At 38.6% G+C, this 22,274-nt stretch overlaps 1 protein-coding gene across 1 annotated transcript in view; it reads left to right on the top strand.

The window, feature by feature from the left end:
- The window catches only part of INPP4B (inositol polyphosphate-4-phosphatase type II B), a 333,068-nt gene that overhangs the window by 299,685 nt on the left and 11,109 nt on the right, over positions 1-22,274 (top strand). Inside the window, exon 26 of the mRNA XM_009290320.2 lies at positions 2,262-2,416. Within this exon, the coding sequence (XP_009288595.1) occupies positions 2,262-2,416 (155 nt within the window). The remainder of the gene's footprint in view (positions 1-2,261; positions 2,417-22,274) is intronic.

The following is a 22,274-nucleotide window of genomic DNA, read 5'->3' as shown; positions in this document are numbered from 1 at the left end:
GTGTTCCATCCCCCTGATCATTTTTGTGACCGTCCTCTGGACCTGCTCCAACAGGTCCGTGTCTTTCCTGTGCTAGAGGACTCCAGAGCTGGATGCGGGACTCCAGGTGGGGTCTCACCAGAGCAGAGTAGAGGGGCAGAATCACCTCCCTTGACCTGCTGCCCACACTTCTTTTGATGCAGCCCAGGATACGGTTGGCCTTCTGGGCTGCGAGTGCACATTGCCAGGCCATGTCCAGCTTTTCATCCACCAGTACCCACAAGTCCTTCTCGGCAGGGCTGCTCTCAATCCCTTCATCCCCCAGCCTGTATTGATACAGGGCTTGCACTTGGCCTTGTTAAACCACATTTTTCTTACGACTCATTCACTTTGAATAGTCACAATGACTCATGGACTTCAAAAGAGACTAGTGTAAAGAGAATTAATCTCTTCAATTAAGCAGCTAACTTCTTTCACAGTGTTATCAGCCCTGCTTGATACTTTCTTTAAAAAAATTGTCTTATAGTACTTTATTTAAATCCCGATGCAACTTTCCAAATTTTTAAACATATTTAAGTTTTAGAATTTTGAATTATAGGAGGGAAGAAACACTCACAGGTTCTCCTTTACTAGCCTGTACTTCTTTGGGTTCAAAGTTAGATTCAATTAATTAATTCCCGGGATTCAACTTTTGAGGTCGCCCTTACCACAATATTGCAAAGACCTTAAAAGACTGTAAGTATTGTCTGGGCCGTTGATTTTAACAGAATTTCTGAGAATGCAATTAATGGATTAAAAAGTGCTTATTTGCTGAAGTGAGATTATGAAGGTCGTGTTCCAGTTTCATCCTGCCAGATCCCAAGTGAACACTTGATAGCCAACCTGAGAAGTTCCTTAGGATGAGGCCTAACTGCTGTAATTTATTGCCTTGCCCTATTCTTATAACTATTTCCTTTTTTTGATACTGTTATAGCTGTGATTGTCCAGTGATAGGAGCAAGCAAAGCTGGGCAGAGGATATTACCTGTTCTTCGGACAAAGTACATTGGGGAAGGGAGACCGATACTCGGGCACACCAGCCCTCCTTCAAATTTTTCTTTTTCTAGTAAAATATTGTTTGAACCCAAAGTATAAACTAATGGGCTGGTACAATGACAAATTGATTCTTACGGTGAGAAATTATCTTTAAAAATATGTCATGGTTCCCTATCCCTTATAATTTTGTCAAAACGTACAGTGAAAGTAGGCACTCCATGGCAGTCATTTGTGTTAAGCTTTAATTGTTCTGGGTCATGCATTGAACAGTTTACCTGTTGAAAATAGACTCTGTTTAAATTCGGTACATAGATAGATGTGTCTGAATCCATGCCCTCATGAGGAGTTAGTCCTCTACATTCATGAGTCTGGGTTAAAAAAGACTTGTCAAAGTTTTTCTTCATTTTTTTCAACATTCATTAGGTGTTCAGACAATTAAGCCTTAATTGAATAGGGTGGTTGTCACAAAGTGAGGAAAAAATGAAGCAACTTTTCCTTTTATTGTCTAGACTAACACAAATACTTTTTATTTCAAGTTCAGGAAACTGGATGCAATGGTTTGGTAAGCTGTAGTACGTGTAGACATGTTAGTGACGTGCTTAAAATGCTCAGGACTAAGAATAGTAGATTTTTGTTGTTGTGTCCACCATCAGTTTCTTGTTTCACTTGGTTGCGGGGGGAGGGTATTGGGGTAGGCAGGAGAGAGACTTGATTGCGACTGCAGTACAAGATTGTGTGCAGCTCTCTCAAAATCAATAAGGACTCCTTTTTCCTCAGTGGGCAGGTTATTTGTAGGCTTGTCCTGCTAATCAAAGCCCTGAAGATCATCTTTTAAAATGTGTCATTTGGACAAATTGGAAACGGGCTGTAGATCACCAGCTGTAATCTTTTGGTGCTATGTTTCCAGAGTGTTAATGCTTCAAATTTATAAACAAAAGCTAAATTCAGAGTTCTTTTCAGCACAACATTGTCACTTTTTGTGGCACTGTGTCAGGCCAGCATGGGCATAATCCTTAGAATATGAAAATCCCCAAGGCAGCGCTAATAACTGATTTAACTGCAAAGACACATGTCAGCAGCTGTATGATTCAGGTTGGAGTTACTACCTTTTAATAGCTATTTTCTTCTTGAGAAATACTGTATTCGTTGTCTGTGATTGCAAAATGGTGGGAGTTTCACAGTCTGCCTAGCGTGTAGAGAACACAAGGTGTGACGAGGGCAATCCTTTGACGTCTGCCTGTGTTTCAGATTTGCCGTAAGCTGAATGGAGTCCGTTTCACCTGCTGCAAAAGTGCCAAAGACCGGACATCCATGTCAGTGACGCTGGAGCAGTGCTCCATCTTGAGGGACGAGCATCAGCTTCACAAAGACTTCTTTATTCGGGCACTGGATTGCATGAGAAGGTATGTGGAGATTATTGCATGTCCCTTGCATTTTGAGCTAAGCCAGGAGCCGTGGTACAGAACGGTCTAAAGCCAGTTGCAAATGCGCAATAGGCCCCAGTCCCGATTTAGCAGAGAACCGACCAGCAGCATGCCAGCTGGTAAGTCACTTTTGCATGCAAGGGCTTGGCAACTGCGTGTTTTATCACTAATTAACAGTTTCTGAGATAGATATGTGAAACCTTGTAAGTGTCACTTCACTGACTGTAGAATTTGACCAAGGTAAATAGCAGTTATTTTAACAATTTCTTAGGCTTTCGTAAGGCTTAAAATTTTAACAACATTCTATGACCATATTATTAAAAAAATGTTATTTTCTGTTTTAAGAATATTTTTTAAAATGTTTACACATTCATTAAATCATTTGTATAAAATTTAGACAAATATTGTGAAAACAGAATAAGCATTTGTTACAGATGGCAATTCTTACTAGCTCATGTTATTAAAAATAAAAGAAACACCCAAGGAGGTTTGGACTGTTGGTGGTTGCCACTAATATCTGATAAAATCTTTACTGTGCTTAAAAAAAAAAAGTTTCATTCTAAATAACAATTAAAAACAACAACTGCAGAAATTGAGGCTGATGTTATCAGGAATGTGTAACTAGAAGATGTAAAGATTTCTGATTATCTGAATCTTTGATGAATAAAAAAAACCACATTGAGCAGACAAGTTTTGATCATAAGATGAATCCAGGTGCTGTATTCTCTAAAGAAGCTTTCATCATTGGCTTTAATGAGTACTGCATTGTATTTTCTATAAGAGTTTTTAAAAAACATGTCCACAACATTCAAATAATGTATAATGCAAAACTAATAGAAAATATTCTGGTCAGCCTGCAAAGAAGTAACTGATATCTTGCACTTATGTGAAACACAAATTGTTTGTATGTTGGATTTGCAAAGATCATATCTAAGTAAACAATCATGTTTAAAGTCTGTAATTGATAATTCTTGACCTTAATGTTTAGTGTTGTCAGATTAGGTGTTTAATGTCTAGATTAATACTGTAGGTTTACACATGTAGGGTCCTTTTGTCTTTTGGCAAAGATAGATATCTTTTGGCAAAGATAGATATTCTAAAGAAAAAAGGTAATGTTTACAAAGAGTAATTGAGCAGAGGACTGAGATGACTTAAACGTAGAGTTGGTTTGCAAGGTGCCAGTGTAGTGTGATACATTAAACTGAGGTGTATCGTTTTGTGTGTATCGTTAGCTTGCATAAATCCCTTAGTTTCTGCAGTATTTCAGTGAGTGAATGATTTGTGTGCAGTCTTTCATAACAAAATGTTTTATCATTAATGAAAAATTTTGAGTTTTCTGTGTTAAATTTCATTTGTGTTGGCATTTCAAATATGTTTTTTTTTTCTTTTATGTCTCCAATAAATACAAAAGTGTGTAAGTTACAGGAAATTACCAGATACAGGCAAACTAATTATATAAAATCATTATTATGTTAGAATAGTATTTAGTAGATTGGAAAAGTTTCACAGATAGAAACCTGATTAAAAAAAAAAAAGCCTTGATATTTATACAAACAAACTTGTTAGTACAAAAGTGTAAGTTTTAAAATGTAATCAACTTTGAGTGCTTTTATATCACATAACTGATCTGAAAGCTGAGAAGATTAACACATTAGTTATATTTGCAGATGACAATAAATTGGAGTCACAAAAGAATGGTGAAAAGCCCAGAAAATCTGGAGAAAACTTAAAAAAATAAATGAGCAGATGGGTATATGAGGTTGAAGCACCATGACAAAAATGTTAATTCTATGTTTTTGCTGTAGTTTTAAACAGAGAAAAGCTTTATCCTGTTAATATCCTGTAAATGAATTTGAAATAGCCTTGAACTGAAGTGGTTGCGATGTTGGATAGAAGGTGATAATTTTGACTTGGGTGGTAGGATTGTCTGGGACTTAAAGCAAGGGCCTTGCAAGTAGTGGCGGTAGCATACAGAATAACCTGCACCATCAAGATAATAAATAAATAGATCTTTTGCCTATGCTAGTTTCTATCTGTATAACACTGCTCGCACAACTGGAGGTTAAAAAAAAATGAGCAGCCAATTTACTTTTTTTTCTCATGAGCTGGTGAATTAAAGCCCAAAAATTCAGAACAGAAGAATAAAAATGTCAAATGGGGATACATAGTACTTAAACTCTATGGTACTCCCATTAAGAGTTGGTCAGACAGTTTTAAGAGCCGTCTTTGGGTGCTTTTTTTGGTATCTTTGGTGCCACAGACATTCAGCAGGGACCATTTCTCCCTCCCCACTGCCCATCTGTTGCTGGAGGTGCTTATGGAGCAGTGCTGGAAGCGACGCAGGCTTTCCTTCCTCTCCACCGCTGACTAGGTAGTGTGGTAAGGACCCTCCAGCTGGGCTCTCTTCTAGTAGGCAGACGGAGAAAGGTGAATTGCAGAGAAAGGCAATTTGAGAGAGCAAACCGGGAAGGAAAGAACAGCCAGGCAAAAGAGGGGGGGGGGAAATCATTATTTCCACAGGAAGAGATATAATGGCATTTCAACTAAATCTCCTGTATTTTACTTGAGGGAAACTTGGCAGCTACGTTTTTGAGGTTTGTGTGAATGAGGTCAACAGACTTGTTTGGTAGTCGTTGTGATGCTTGCTTGCCCTTTTGTCCTTTCTTTTTATTTGGTTACTATTGCAGAGTGTTATTTGAAAGATTATGCTGTGCATTTCTAAGCTTTTCATTGACTACTTGTAGAAGCTTTTAGAATTATTTTCACATCTAAAAGAACCTATTTTGTTTTAAAAGCAGACAGAGAAAAACTGTTTGCTGTTTAATTTATAATTTTAGCAATTTTCCACTGATGAATCTTCTCTAGATCACTTAGTTAAACTCTGTCAATCAAATCCCTTTATGCTGATTGCCACAAATCACTTTTAAGCCTTTCAAAAGAACAAGTAGACAAGGAAAATTCAACTTTAACATCCAGAATCCTAACAGACTGGATTGATCTTCGAAAGGCTTCTTTCAAGAGTTAACAGTAGGAGATAGAGAGTACTGTGAAACAAAGGGAATTGTAAAAGTAAATGGCGATTCAAAAGCAGCCTTTATTGGAAATGCCATAATTTTGAGATATGAAAATTATAAAGGTGCCTGTGTAGCTGTAAAGCTTTTTCTTTTCCTGCCAGTGCTGACACAGCTTTGGTGGCTGTTGTAAAAGGGAAGCGTGTGCTTATGGGTTCGTGCTTTCTTGCCACCAGAAGTTTGGAGATGCTGGACTTCTGCATGCTGCTGCTTTTCAGCTTCTCTGATGTACCTAGGATTTTGAGCAAACCAGAGGAAATTTCAGATGTTTCCATTTGTTTGCTTCGATGTACATTGCTCAGCGCTGTTTTGGAAAATACTGCCAGTAGCTGTTATTAATGACTTAGTTTGTAAGTGGAATCAGTGTCTTGTAGTGATAAACTATATGATGTTTATTGCAAAAAATAAAAAAGCTGTGCAAAAATCCTTCCATTAGTTGTCCCTTTAGCTTACGAAAAATGTGGTGAAACGATGATAGGAATTCAAGCTTTATCACTTATACTCAGAAGACAAAACCATATATATTATATTGTAACTCTAGCCATTATGATGCTGCAGTTGATGTATATGTGAAGTGGCTATTCCATAAATAATTCTACATATTCATATTTAATTCTACATATTATAGTTTCCTTGGTATATGTATGTGACTTCCATTGATCTTACTGGCGTGCATATGCAGAATGAGGAAAATCCATATATTATCCCCTCTGTATCAAGTGCTTGCAATTCACATCATACTAAAATCATATTTATAATGTTGCTGCCACTTTCAAATCCATCAGGTTTTGCAATCATCAATATTATTTTCTTATTTTTCCATTCACCAGTATGTATTTCCTGTCATTCAATGTTAACTATATTCCAAGAGACAGTAGAGAGCCAAAACTGATTTACCCGAGTTCATTGCAGTATCTGTCACACGATTCTACTTTTCATCTTTAGAGCTGGCCATGCTTAAGGGAGGTTGGATCCTGGTAGGCAGCACACTATGAAGTAGTTCTGTAAAGCTAATTTGATTTATTCTCCCCCCCCCCCCCCTTCTTTTCTGAAGCTATTTAATTTTACTGTTTCAGTGACAGGGCCCCTTTTGGAGGCCTGGGGTAGTAAGTAACCTCAGAATCTTCTGGGTTTTGAGCATGTTTCAAATAAAGCCTCAAAAGTAAAAACAAGCAAAAGAAATGACAAATCCACTGTCTGTGGTGAAGCCTCCAGGCTTTGAGCCTTATCGTAATTCTTGGCAGGGCACAATACCTGTCAGATATTTCAGACATTGAATACAAAGTTTGAGCCAATGTAGGACACGCTGTTTTCACCTGAAACAGCAGTCAAGGATATTTCAGATTATTTTAGATAAATTGCCGATCAAAAATCTGATTGAAGCACAAATACAAAGAATAAATGGTCTGGGCTTTTGACGGCCCAATTATGAAGCAAATAGCTCCTTTTTAAAGAGCTGTTTGAGGGCATCTTTTCTTAAAGATCATCTTAAAGATGTCCGAGTTGAGAAGGAGGGATAGCTGTAATAGCTCTTTAACCAGGCACTTTCAGATGTTCTGGGCGGAATCCATAGGTCCAGGCTGAGATAGACCTTGGCCGTGGAAGGGCCTATACCAAACAGCACAGTGTTGTGATTGCTACATGGGCTAGGAAGCAGGAGCAAAGGGACAGGATGAGAGACTGGGATCCGTGTGCAGATCTTCCTCTGCCTTTCTCCCATCTCCCAGCTTTCACCCTGCCCCTGCGAGCTTGTGGCAATAGATGCAGCGTGTGAGGAGTCACACAGAAGGGGAAGCACATGTTCTCCTCTTACCTTTTCTTTTTCCGGCCCATCTGACCTTCCCCATCTTTTTTTCCTGAGAGTATTAGCACAGTGTAAGCAAAACTTAAAAGGGAGAGCCTGGCTTCCAACATGGATTTTTCCATCGTTCTATGGTTCTTTAGAAACTTAACATTTCTATTTTGAGGTACAAACTTTAGATGGAAAGATTTACATTACCTAATGTATTGAAAGAGGCCTGGCATTAAGTAATAGCAAGGTCCAATTCTGATGCATTGAACCATCAGCAATTTTGTTTTCCAAAACTAAATTACTACTTTTTTAAATAGCAACAGTGTGCAGAGGAAAAGAAAACAAAATGGAGAGAGGTGGTCACAAGATGTAATAAGAATCAATGCAATTGGCACCTTGTTGGACTGTTTTATAATAAAGGTCTATTTTTGAGCATCCTTCTGGAAGGAGGAGGAGAATTGCAGACAACCATTGCGGACAAAGTATCAAACAGTAGCTTGAAAAGGCTGTGTTAAATCTAAGGTTTTCTAATATAAGTACTCAGTTTCACAAAATTGATCTTTATAATATGTCTTTAAAGCAATTCGCTGGTTTTTAAGACTGAGGGGAAAAAAAAAAAAGCCTTTCTAAAAAAGAAAGGAAACCCAAACACACTTTATTTGCACCCTGTCAGGCTCAGGAAGGTTGTTGGTGAGGTTCAGGCTTCTACATGGGCAAATTAAGTAAGTAAAATTGGCAGTTGTTTTGTAATATAGTTTCACGCATTTTGTCTTTCACTGGGGTCAGATGTTCAAGTCCGTGTTTTGCAGGGGAATGTTCTCTAGCTGACTACAGAAGTTTCATTTCTCCTGTATCTTGTTTCTCCAACTTCTTCCCAAATACTGATTTCAGACTTCTTTCTGATCAACACGGCAGTCAGAGTCCTGAGAACCCTCTCACGAGAACTTTCTCATCTTCCTCTTTTTCACCAGACTATTGTTTGAATATTTCCCTCTGGTTGCTCCTTCTTCCTCTGAGACGCATGTGGATGCCTTTGTCTTTCTTCTCTTCTTCAGAGCTTGGGCACTGGCATCAGTAGCAATATAGAGAGAACGGCAGAGACAGTCCCCTGCCTCACTGCTTTTGCTTCATATTGCAGCGGTCATCATCTGCCAGGGAGAAGAACAGCAAGGAGAAGTCTTGTCTAACCCCTTGACCTGGCAGACGTTCAGCACAGATTGAATCCTCTAAGCGTGTACCTGCTGAATTTTAACAAGTCTTTGTTAGGAAGAGGTGATTTGAGATTCTTGCGGGAGCAGGCTCTTACAATAGTTACATCTCTCATACCTTTATTGCGTTGGTGCAGAATACCAAATTCTGCTCTTCAGCATGGAAGATGGGGGTTAAAGTAAACATCCCAAAAAAAAAAAAAAAAAAAAAGCTGTATTTTTTTCTTCTTTAAATGACATTGTAAGTTTGAATTTTATCCATTCAAAATGAACTAACAATTGAAAGTAGAATCTTAATGGAAAGCATTGTGTAACCTTAGTTATAGTTGCCCTTCCCCTGGAACCTATAATAATATTCTTGGGCTAATCACTGGGGAGGAAGGGAGTGTTCAAGTGAAAACAGTAAAAACCTTTGCCACTCTTTGCAAGGAATATTTAGAGATGTGACCCAGGCTACGTCACCGAAACACTCAGCAGGCAGTAAACCAGAATTTCTGAAGTAAATGCTTAGTTTTCCTGTCAGTCCATGGGGGGAAGGTAGTACCATAAGCAATCTGTATTGTCTCTAATTTTTGACACCAGCATTAGGTGGGCGAGTCCTTGAAATGCACCTGCTTCTCCTTCATTGATTACGTAGGAAAGGTGGGTACTTCAAGAAGACTCAGAACCTGACAGTAAATTTTCACTACCAAGTAGTAAAACATACTGATATATCAATTGTAGTGTATTGCAGAAAAAAAAATGTTCCTTATCCATTGAAAAAGAAAATGTTTGACCATGTTTGGGGTTTAGCTTTGTGACAAGAAAGAAACTTTGATTCCCTGTGATATTTTTGCTGAAGGGAGTCCTTGCCCTTTGACTTAAGGATGTATATGACACAGTTCTCCAAAAGAGAACCAGATTTAATGGAATTCCGATCAAAAACTCACCCTACTCTGAGTTCTTCTGCTCTGATTTGTACTTTTTATTTCGCACTGAGATATCGACACGGTAAATGATCTGTTAACTAGCCCGTATTAGTATTTGCCATATCTTAACCCAAATGAGAGTATAGGGAATTGGGCTATGCCTTTCCCTCTCAGTGCATGTTTTAATCATTCAGTATAGGCAGTGAGAAAGGCGTGTAATTAATTACCAGGTGCACACTATGATCACAGTTTTCAAAACCAGCCAAATGAAAAAACCTTATCCAATAAATTTGCTTTCCCATTTAGTACCACAGTCTGTGTTTGGATCATTAATAGTGCAGCAGTGAATTTAAACACTGCATCTTGGTTAATTTAAAAAAAGGAAAAGGAAAGTGCTTACGCTATTTGCACTCCTAAAAAAGCTCTTCTAACATAAAGTGTTTCTGTCACTTTTGTCATACATAGATTACAGAACCATAGTTTTCCTGGACTTCACCTGCCATGGTTAGGTAAATCTAGCATGCAAACAGTCAGATTATCTGAAAATATTGTTTGGTGTTCACTTTTGAGATTCTTCTAGTCATCCATGGAAGACTTCATTAATTGCCTCATTCATTTGGTGCTTTAGTGCTTATGCTATTACTTATTCAGAACTTCCATGAAAGACTAGGTCTTACCTGAAGTCAGAAACTAGATGCATTATACTCACCAGAGTGAGTAATACTAGGTTTCTTGCTGTTATATTTCACTTCTATTAAGGTTTTCTGAGAGAGTATGTGGGAAAAGTCCTGCATGCGTATTTATTATCTGTTAAAACTCCATGTGCCACAGCGGAATTACCGTGGCTTTGACCATGTACAGCTAAATCTCTCAGGAAAAGCAACACTGCCAAGTCTAAAATTTAGATAAGAAAGGAGCAGGAAATGAGAATAAATAGGTAGTAATAGCATACAATAGCTGGTTAAAATTATCACTGATCCAATCTCTTCAAGAATTTATCTCCCTCTAAAACTATATTCTTCTCAGAATAATATAAATATGGGCAGGGAGAGCTCGTAACTTCCTTCCTGCGGTCCCAGCCATGTACAAACTGTGGAGAAGGTGGAGGGGACACAGAAAGAGAGTAGCAAATAGCTGCTCTTCCGGAACGGTTGTTTTGTAGTAGAAGATTCTGCATTTCTTCAGGAGAAAGATGATGTGGTGTCAGGCTACAGCTCTAGCTGGCTTATGTAGAAAGCAGGTAACAGAGACATTTCTAGGTATATTTTTGCTCTCGTTTTAGGCTCCCTTAATCCACCTTATTTTATTTTGTAGGAATACTCTCTGCTCAGGTAATCATCTCCTCATCTAGCATCCCTGTTCCAGTTTTCTTCCTTAAGGTCCCTACCTTCCCCCCCCTTTGGTCTGCTGCTCTATTTCCTCTTTCCAGTGAGCAGTTCCCTGTTTCTTCCACTCCTGCAGTATCACCGTGGTGTATGATATTTTGAAGAACTCCTTTGAGAGTAGCTTTGCTCAGCTCAGTTCAGGAGTGAGTTTTAGTAGTGGTTTCTCGTTGTTACTTTCTGTGGCAGCTCTGATTTGGTGAGCGACATTTCATAAATGTGTCCTCATCATTACAGCAAGCACTGGCAGACTTTCACTGGCGTACCTAGCAGCAACAAGTTTCTCGGTGTTTCCTTGTAGTGCAAGTCCTGGTAGCTGTTTGCACTGGAGCAACAAAAGGAGTTTCCATTTGGACTATTATGTACTTACTATGGATTTTCTACTTTCATGATGTTATCTGTAGTTGGCTGGAACTACGCCCAATAACAGAGCCAGCAGCATTATATTGCTATTCTGTTCTCTGGATCATTCAGAGATAAATTTGGAAGATAATTTTGGGAACTTGCATTCTTAATAGCCTAAGCATCTACAATAATCTGTATGAATAGGAAGTATGTGTTTATAAGGAAGTTAATGCAAAGGAAAGGTAGGAGTCCTCCCAAAATGCACAGCCAAATCCACAGCTGACTCCTACTGTTATAACAGTTAAAGTGGTTTCTGCAGCTGTGGGACTTAGTGGTGCTGTAGTTGTATTGTGACTCTAAACATACCTAATGCCAAAATCACTGGGCACTGGTCTAGCTGTGCAGCTGCAGTGCTGTTTTTGTGTCTTGCTGTGGACTTACTTCTCTGCCAGCTTATCTTCTCTCCCCAGCCTGGATGTTGCCACATGCGTATTGTCTTCCAGCAGTGGGAAAAGCACCTGGCTCTTCTCCTCTGTTGGAGATGTTCCCAATGCCCCAGGAAGGTGCCGGAGCAGAGTTTCTACCTGTGCAGGGTCCTGGGATCCCAGGCAAGGCTTAGCCAAGGTTAAAGTCCCATAGACCAGGGAGGTCAGAGGGTGGGAAGGGAATCACTGTTCCCTGTAACTTCTGTCATGGGATGAAATACTTTGGGTATATGACCCAGCCTCCTAGTTAGATTACCTGTGAATGAGGCAGGAGATACCTCTGCCTGTGGTACTCGGAAGCTTCACTTACCCTTGTGTAAAAGATTTCATAGTATTGTGGTATTAGGGGTATCACTGTTCTTTTTTTGAATCAGTTATTTGTAGCCTTTCGGGTTTTTATTCCTTAAAGGAGAAAATAGCACTTTTTGGGGGGTAATTTGATAACTCTTGAAATATTCCAAACATCTGTAATTTTAATATAAATACTGTTATTGACAGGACTAAAGCTTAGCATACTGATACAGTTAGCTCAGTGAAGAAGTATGAGGTCAGGTTTATGTCTCTCTTTAGGGTGATTAGAATTTTTCTGTATCCTTTCATGGCTTATAGACTTTCTTTGGGAATGATTGTCTGAGGCCCAACTGAAGTTTTTCCACAGTTGGGCATTTGTAAGAAATCTCCTTCTCGTTCTACTCCTCTCATTCATCATACAGGTTTCCCGATGTATAAGCAGCTTATATTTCATGCTACAGCCTCCCCCTTTGACAGTGTCTCTCTGCAGCTTGACTGTGCATTTCCTTACATTGGTGAGGACATAATAATCTTTGAGGTTTCTTATCCCTCATTTGAATTTAGCTGAACTCGGTCAATGTACCCAAAGGTTGCGAGAATACACAGATGCATCTTCCTTCCCCTCACACCAAGCACTAACATGTAACCTTTGCTTCTGTAGGAAGACAGACTGAAAAGGCAGCAGCTCATTATTATCAGCAGTAGATCAATGAGCTTGAGGACATAATAATCTTTGAGGTTTCTTATCCCTCATTTGAATTTAGCTGAACTCGGTCAATGTACCCAAAGGTTGCGAGAATACACAGATGCATCTTCCTTCCCCTCACACCAAGCACTAACATGTAACCTTTGCTTCTGTAGGAAGACAGACTGAAAAGGCAGCAGCTCATTATTATCAGCAGTAGATCAATGAGCTGCACCTTGCTTTAAAAAAAAAAAAAAAAATTTTCTCCTCAGCCACAGACCCACCCGGTCAACAGTCAGCATTGTCAGATATGAAGAACTTGTTTAGATTACTTAAAAAGAAGAAAGGATTAAGGAGCAATCTGATCACATAGTCGCATATTTATAAGACCTTGCTCTAGCATTATCTGATTAACAGTTTGTGTCTTGGGTAAACTGGCAAGTCTGATGAAAATATATCATTCCAGTCAAAATACTGTTGGCTTTTATATGCATTTTGCAAAAATCACTCCTCACTGCTCCAAAGTTGTTGATTTTTTTTATTTAAATCCATTTATAACTCACTCATAACTGTTGACAGTGGAGCATCTACAGAATACAAAGTAATCGGCAACAGAAAGGTTTCTTCCAGCAGACTGCCTTGTGGTGGTGTGATAAGCAGAAGATGGGAGTGTCCACAGTAGGTTGTTGTGGAATGTTTTTCATAATACATTTCGGCCAGGAAATAAAAATCAAACCTTTAGCCTGGTTTGGTTTGGGTTTTGGGGTTTTTTTTGTTTGGTTGGTTTTTTAGCTCACTTAGTTTAACCAAGACTGGCATGATCTTGTCCTAAGTTTATTTCAGCTAGTAAAATGGCTGTTACGTTGAATGCCTCAGGAAACCTAATAAAAATGGCTGAACTGGCACTCTGTCAAAGGCATTATTGGCTGGTTTTGAAATGATCAAATTAGCATCACAGTGCCTTCAAAAGACAAGCAGTTACAATAATATCTCACTCTCAAAGGTCCATGAATTGATTCTGGAATTCCAGAAGAGCGTGCTTTGATAATACGGGTTATAACTGGTTAGAATATTTATTCATGAGTTTTCAAAATGTCTTTGATATGTTCAGTGTTTGCTCTTTCACCTTTTGTTGTCATCAGTGTGCTCTTAGAATATACTCTATCCTACTTATGTATTGCTATGAGTTTATGTTGCTAGATATTTTTAAGATGTCTTCTCTTTCATTTAAGATCTTACGATAAAAAAGATATAACATGAGTTTGTTTCCTGAAGAAAATGTGACACTTTCTAATACCTTATCGCTTCTTATTTGTATTGTATTCTCCACTTTCTCACCCATGTAGCAACGGCTAACGTGGTAAGCTGCATATGTACTAAATGCCTTTCATTTAATAATCGCTAGTTAAATGTATTAGAAGTAGGTCAAGAGCTGAGATTTGAGCAGATGTGCAAACGCTTCTTAATGTCAAATGTTCTTGACTCAAAAAGCTTATAACTGACAAGCAGAGGGTGAGATAAAGAAATGCATTTGTATCTTTTTCACTTTTCAATAGGAGAAAGATGGTACAGAGATGTCAAGTCACTTACTCATGACCACACAGTCCTTTCCTTTGTTGGAAATTGAATTTGGATCTACTTTTTCTTAAACAGAGATTCTTCTCATTGTCTGGTTTATTTTAAATAAAAGTTGTGTTGCTGTACTTGAACGTGCAATAGCAACGTTTATAAGGTTCATTGCCCTACTGACATTCACTATTCTGCACATGAACAATTCTCTTTTCCCACTCCTTTTTGCTACTTGGGTTCATGCTGACGTGCCGCAGGTAGCAGTGCTGGCTGTACAGTTTAAGCCTCTTTCCCTCCTAGGCACTGCAGAACTTGTGTATACTGCCTGAGTGTTGGTGGAGAGTCCTCCCTCAGCATCATACTGAATAAAGTCCTCTCTTGCTTTCTTACTGCGTTGCTGCCTAGGGGAGAAGGTTGCTCCCTATGTCATCTTTCTCTGTAAAAATTCGCTCCTGCAATGGTATTATCAGCAAATTTGTAGACAATTGCTTTAGATCTAGTTCGAAGTTTCTGTTGCAAAGATTAACGTCATTCGCCACATGAAGATGCTACTTGAATTCATTCTTAAAGTGAGCTAGTAGTACGTGTAAGACCGCTACTATGCTGTTTATTTTCCCTCTTGTGCTGAGGAAGTGGCCCAAGAGGTGCCACCAGGTAGAGGGGTATTCATGTTGCTTCTGTAGGATTGGTTTTCCCCCGTTAACCTGCCTTGCTGCATTCTGTAAGATACTGTCTTGTGTTCTCATTGCAACTTACTTCCTTCTGCTCTTTCTTGAAGGGAAAATGACGTTGTTTCATGAAGCCCTTAGGGTGGATATGGCGTTACACTTTGCGCTTACTTTGCTCTACAGAAGTATTAGAGTATTTTTTGTGACAAAGGTTATTGTCTGGCTGGCTGTAATTTGAATAATTTTAATCTGGTAGATTAAAAGTCAGTAAAATATTTTTCTGGCTAAAGAGGATTTAAATCACCTTTTGGTGGTGCCTTGACAAGGCAACATTGCATACAGCAAAGTTTTGCCTCCTAAGTATGTTGGTCTGTGTGGTATAGCGCATAATGTGCACGCACACGTAATTTAGTCAAAGAAAATGTACAAACGTAGGAATCGGTGCATTTCACTGTCACATGTTGCTGTTTTATTATGTTACTTAATTAAATGAACTTTTAAAAACGGCTTACAAACTTTACAAATATTTTTACAACACAAGAAACAGGTTGTAGAGTACTTTATTTCTGTATCATTGTGGTTTCTGATTGTTTTGCATGCTTTGACTGGCAATTAAAATTCAGTTAAAAGATGAGATCTTCATGTTCTGTCTTGCCCTGTAGCTTTATTATCTTCAGGTGAAGTTACTTGTTTGTAGATGAAGATTTTACTGAGGTAGAAGTGCTGGGAAAATTTGGTCACTTCATATAATGCGATAGAGCTATTGTTCTTGGTGTTTCAGGGAGGATAATGAAACTTGAGTGTACTAGCATTTTTCAAATCAGACACTTTTTCTCACTTTCAGACAACAAGTATTCACTGGTAAGACGGTGCTGAGCAAACACGTAGCACAGTAGTCTAGAAAGGTATTTGTAGTCTTAGCTGATTTTTTTTAAATTATTTTGTGACAGTTACCTCCAATTCTATGTTTTCAGTCCCAAAGGCAATCATTCTTCTTGCTGTCACGAGGAATGTTCCTCTGTGCAGCACAATAGGGATAACAAAACTCATTTCAGTCTCAATTTAAGTTTAATTCCAAGGTAAAACTTGAAATGAGGTGGTAATGAACTTGAACTCACGGTTTTGATTATCTCCTGCATGCTTATACAAGTGCTCAGACACAGTACAGGTATTTTCCAGACATGCTTCTGTTCTGAGAGTGTTTGTCTCTTCAGCAGATTAGAAACTGAAATTTTCTGCTTTGCTTGCTGTTACAGTTAATATAGTAAGAACATTTGGAATTCAGGTCTTAGGTTTGAATCAGATCTACCTAAATACATATCCAAAAGAAGAAAAGATAATTGTTGTGACTACGATGATGTGATAATTCTAGGAAATAATGAGTTAGTAAGACAAAGAGACTGATCCTCTGAAGCAGAGAATGATCAAACCAATTAAAACCATTTGGAAAACAAAAGTCACAAACGTGTTTCACAATCCCAGCTGTGCAGTCCAGTGGGTACGGTGGGGATACCAGCCGCCGTCTCCCTCAAATTCTTTGAATTTAGACATGTATGTCATTTCTAAAATGCTGGTTTGTGCCACATACGTTTAATATACTCATTGACAAACAGCCTTTACCTGAAATAAAACTGGAATAGCTCTAGCAAAGTCAAAGGAACTACACCAACAAACGCTGGCTAGAAATTTGCCATCGGAGGTCTCTGGTGGGCCCTGTCCTGTCCCCTGCTCCAAGCAGCCGCACCAGCCCTATCGCAAGCACGGAAGGGAATGCAGATCTTTATGATGCAGTGATCGGTCCTTTCTGGCCAGTCTGTTCTCCACTAACAGTCCACGCAATTAGTTAAATTGAAAAGCGTCCTCTCTCCATGCATTTGGCTTTTCTAGGCACAGATGAGGTAACAAACCTTCCCAAATGTGGCTTTCTGTAGCGTGGACTTCACTGATCTCTGGGATAATATATAACCAGATGGAATAACGAGCCCACACTGGGCTAGCAGAAGTCAAAAGACCTTTTCGCAGACAAGACCAACACCTGCTATTACGGTGGGCTGCTTTATGCAAATACTACCACTTTGTTATTACTGCATTACAAAATGCATTAAGCATCCAATTTTCTTTGTAAATGAAGCAATGTATTACCTCAATAGCTACTTTTGAAGCTATCTGCAACTTAAAACACAGATGTTAAAACTAATGGAACTAAATGAACCCCCTTGAATTGTAATCCTTGACTAGAGAAGTGTTTTTAGTAGGGTTTTTTAATTATAAAGTTTATTAAATGAATTACATATTACAATGGAGAGGAAAAAGTCAAATGATCTTTTATGGCAAAAATAAAAACTTTAAACTTGCTTTCTATACTCCATGGGATATGAAATGCCAAAAGAGAAATAAAAAGACATTTAATCTTGTTGCAAAGCTTAATGTTCTGTGCCACATTGTAACATAGCCCAAAACAGAAAATTGCTTGCTCGTAAATCTTTTTTTTTCTTTTATTCACATTACACAGAAAAATCAAGACTGTCCTTTAAAAATAGTCTGTAGTCAAGTGAGCTTGAAAGTTTATGTTGTTAGCCATCATGTTCGGCCATAGTTATGGTGCTGGAAAGAAAATCCGAGGCTTGCGTCGTTCATTTTGCAAGTGATGCAGTGGTAGCACAAGTATGGGCTGGAGATCATAAAACTCTGTAAAGGTGTGGGGGGGGAAACATTGGGCAATTAACCATTGGAGAATTTTTTTCCAAAGCCTGTTGAATTCAGTGCAATGCTCATAATCAAGCTGTTTCTATCATAAAACTTTAGATACCTATTGTATGAATGTCTAGGTTAAGAATTCATGTTCTCAGTACACACCTTGGAGGATGGTTAACTACCTGATTTAGGGGCTCTGAATCATCCTGTGGATGTTCTGTAGGCATATGGGAAGCCTGGGCTGTTAAATTTGGCACCTAAAGACTTGCCGCTCCGGGGTAGGGAATCTATGACGTGTTGCCTTTTGAAGGATTTGGATCAGATCTAGGAAGTGTATTTTGTAGTTATCCTAGTAAACAACTGAAGGTAAAATAAAGGTAGGAGGGCAAAACTTAGCATGGGGGAGATTTTCCTGGCATCAGTACACTCCCTGTTGTGTTTTAAACATAAATTTGTCACTAGACACCAATTTATCTATTTTTCTGGGGTCAGGGAAGCCAGAAGTTATTTAAAAAAAAAAAAAGTAAAAGAAGTTAAAAGTGCACTGTTAAATTGCTGCTTAACCTTCAGCCGCTAAAATATTTGGGCTGCTTCCTTTGTTTATCTGCTTAGTTTGTATGATAAAAAACTACTGCGTGCTTTGATATTTTGGGGATAAAAGTCCACTTTTGTTAGTTTCCTTGTTTATATAGAGAGCAGTAGCCATTAAGCAATGTACTTAAAGTGCCATTATCCTAAATTGCTGGGTTTATTTATTTTTATATATAAACTTTTTAATCTGATATCTCTTGTGGACACAAAGTTACTTTAGCTTACGTAACTTTGGGAACACTATGAATTCTGCAACTATTAGCCATTTTAAGAAGATAGATGTGTAGAAGTTGTTTTTTCAAAACCTTTTTCAGTGTTTCAGTAAATGTTGTTCTCATTTTTCTACCATTGTGGTTTGATGTATTTATTTTTGAAAAAGAACTTATTTATAGCTAGTATCCCATAGTAAAAATGTGCAGCTAATCATTTGAATGAATGGGAGGGAGAGGAAGCTTTCTAAATAAAGTATCTCCTCTTTAGGGAAGTAAATGTTTGGTAGATAACTCTTTCCTTGCCCTCAGGTTGTCTGTTACTTCTTTAGTTGTTAATTATTCTGAACTCAAGAGAACATTATTGGGCCAATGTAAAACTGTCATTTTTCCACTGAAATTTCCATTACCTGTGAGTAATTCCAGCTTAGGATGGATTACCGTGGTTTAAATTTTCTACAGTGTTCTGCATGTATTTCGTTACTATGTACCATACGTGGGAAAATGTCATTTATTATTTCATGCTCCAAATATTCTGTGTGCACTGATGTACATACTCATCTGACAAGTGCAATTGCTGGCCTGCACTCACGTGCCTTTAGCTTTGTTTGAATCTCATAGCTGCCATCCTTAAGTGTTCATGCAAAGAGCAAAACTGAACAAAAATAGTTTAGAGCAATTCTGCTACTTATGTGCTTTAACCAAGTTGTAAGAGAGTAGGAAGGATGTTATTAACCTAGTGGTACATAAACAGTGCACGAGCCAACTCTGCCCCTTGTGTATATTAATGAGATAACAAGAGACGCCTGTAGCTTGGCAGTGATAACTTTTAAAAATTACTTTTGCTGTTTAATTGCAGCTTTTGTGTTTTATTGATTTTATTTAAGCTGTCAGTAGCAGCGCATTAATAGCACATTACAGAATTTATTTTTAACTAACACGGTACTAAATACTAATAAAATGAGACAAGCATGATTCCAGCATCCTTTTCACGTGTTGCCTGGGCTCCGGTGAGATGATGTGAAGCTGATTTAGTTTTTAGTAAAGGTTAGTTGAGAGTAAAACTGTCAGAGTGGTTGAGATCTTTTAAAAAAGAACATTGCATACATGTCCATATGTATTTGTGTTCATGGCAGAGGATAATTTAAGCAGTTTAAAAGTCTTGGTCTCTGCTGTGTTCTTACCAGTGCAGTAAATGTAAGCTAAAAAGGGAAGTTGTTTAGTTACTATAAGCCTGTAAGTGCTGTCCAACAGCCGCAGAAATGCAGTGTTAACCAAGAGACAAGGCGAGCAGCAGCCCGCTCAGACTAGAGTAGGTGGCTGCACTTTTTCGTAGTTCATTGGCCATGAGCAAGTGCTGGAGAGGGCTGTGAATGCTGACGCATCTCACTGGGCCCGGAAAGGCAGTATCGTTCCCAGTGAGGTTAATGTGGGGTATGTTACAAGGTAAATTGAAGGGCATTAGCATTTATTAGAAATTAAAAGGGAAGCAGAATTCCTTAAGGCCTGCCATTGTAATGGGCATTTGGGGAGGATAAAGTGTTTGTAATTAACAACCTATGTGCTTTTTGGCTGCACTGTAGATTTTTCTGTTTGACCACCTGGCCTCTGGCTCACAGTTACTCAAGCCAAACACTTTAAGCATGTGAATAAGTGTTACTGGTTTTCTTAGTGGTTAAAGAAAAACATGACCAGAAACATGAGCAATATCAGGATTAATGTGTCTCAGATTTGACTGGGTTAAGAACTGCATTCTTGTAAAGAGAGTGTAAAATAGGAGGTGCCGAAATTGCCCCCAGCACAATCTCATTCAGTGTTGTGTCCTAGGGGACACTGAAGTTATTTCAAAAGACAGGGTTTTTCTGGAAAATTGGTGCGGTGTTTATCTAAAGTGGGAGCACCATGAGATGATGTCTTACTGAAATGTTTCTTAAACCATTTTCCTTCCAGCATGCAAAATAACCAGCGTACATAACAGAGTAGAAAAATGTGCTGTAGACAGAGATAACTCTCCACCATCTCAGTGAGGGAAGATTTATACCTTCTTGCTACCTTCCGTGCCCCATCCTGGGGAAGAAAGGAAGGAAATACTCAAACATTGCTACTGGCTTGCTGCTTCTTCAGAAGAAAACAGATTATAGGTGGATAAGTTTTCCACAAAATCTTGGATGTTTCCAATTTTATGTTACATGTTTTGGAATTTTCATAGTAAAACACCCTCTTTTCCCCAATTATAAGCATTTTCAAAATAGCATACATTCTGCGTACTTGTAAGTGATGGCAATTACCACCATTAGTGGAAAGCCCCAGTGCTGTACTGCTTTGCACTTCCACATGCAGCTTGCTGGGGACATTCATTCTTTACATATCTCTATCCCAGAGACTCCAAAGTTGCAGGAATTGGCAGATTTCTGTAGGTTTTTGCAAGCTGCAGTTCCCAAGGCATTGTAGTGACAGCTCTGGTGCACTTGTAAGTGATGGCAATTACCACCATTAGTGGAAAGCCCCAGTGCTGTACTGCTTTGCACTTCCACATGCAGCTTGCTGGGGACATTCATTCTTTACATATCTCTATCCCAGAGACTCCAAAGTTGCAGGAATTGGCAGATTTCTGTAGGTTTTTGCAAGCTGCAGTTCCTAAGGCATTGTAGTGACAGCTCTGGTGAGAGTTTCCTCACTACTGATTGCGTGTTTGAGAGAATACAGTCTGCAATACAGGCAAAACTGCTTTAAAAAAAATAGTATGTATCTGATAGTTCAGTCCAGGTCAGGAAGTAAATTGACATTTTTTTCATCCATCAGTGCCTTACCTCATCATTAAGTGATACTGCCAGTGTAGTGAACTCTTCTTTTTCTGTTCAGGGAGTCCTGAACATAGTTCATAAAGCATATCCTGAGAGCTGCATCTTTGATCTTTGGCAAACTGTGAATTATTGTGACTGCACTGAGTCAAACCATGTTCTTTATTTCTTTGTAACAGTAAGGAAAGTGTAGCATTGTTATAGAGAGGAAGGTATTTGCCCCTGTGTTATAATTTGTTTGTTTACTCCTTGCTGCTAGCAAAGGCTTAGGGATAGAGGAGGTAAATACACTGCTTATTGGATCTGTAGTCTATAGTGATCTCAGATGTTCAAAAGGCCATTTTTTTCTGGAAATGGTAGAAGCAAAACTGTATGGGTTTTCATCTCTTCATTCTCCCCATCAGTAGTGCAGTGCTGGTTTTGCTTAAAAAGTGATGGTCTGTGCTAATGTTCACTTTTCGAGATATGATTAAGGGAGCTGGAAGAGTATGTCTGAAACTTACTGAGAAACCTGCAGCAGCATTCGACATAATTTCCTTACAAATGTGAGCAGTGACAACAAACAAAGAGGAAAAGCTTGTAAAATAAACAAAATATATTGTTTAAAAGATTTCAGCTTGAGTCCTGCTCCTTGGTACTTGGGGAAGAAAAGTACTTCCGTCTGAGAACAGGCTCCAAAAAACTTTGGCTGTCTTCTAAATAGATGCTAAAACAAAACAATAAAAGATACAACAGTCACATCCACTCTCTAAATTTCCCATAGAAAGGGTTTGTTCTTCGAAGTCTCTACATATTACCTATTACCAGAAAGGACAACAAACACTTTCAAGGCACTTCATGAGAATTTCAGCCCAGCCCTGTCATTTGCTCTGAAGGGAGCAGATGGAAAACATTGTGCATTTGGCGTTCAAATAGGATGTTGCTTTCATTTTTGTTGTGGTTTAACCCAGCTAAACACCACGCAGCCGTTGGCTCATTCCAACCCCAGCAGTGGGATGGGGGAGAGAATCTGAAAAAAAAAAAAAGTAAAATTCATGGGTTGAGATAGACAGTTTAATAGGACATAAAAGGAAGGGAAAATAATAATAATAATGATGATAAAAGAATATACAGAATAAGCGATGCACGATGCAATTGC

Source organism: Aptenodytes forsteri, unplaced genomic scaffold (genome assembly GCF_000699145.1).
Source record: "Aptenodytes forsteri isolate BGI_AS27 unplaced genomic scaffold, ASM69914v1 Scaffold125, whole genome shotgun sequence".
Taxonomy (NCBI): Eukaryota; Metazoa; Chordata; class Aves; order Sphenisciformes; family Spheniscidae; genus Aptenodytes; species Aptenodytes forsteri.
Note: the sequence above shows the minus strand (reverse complement) of the source record. Positions and strands in the feature narration are given on the sequence as shown.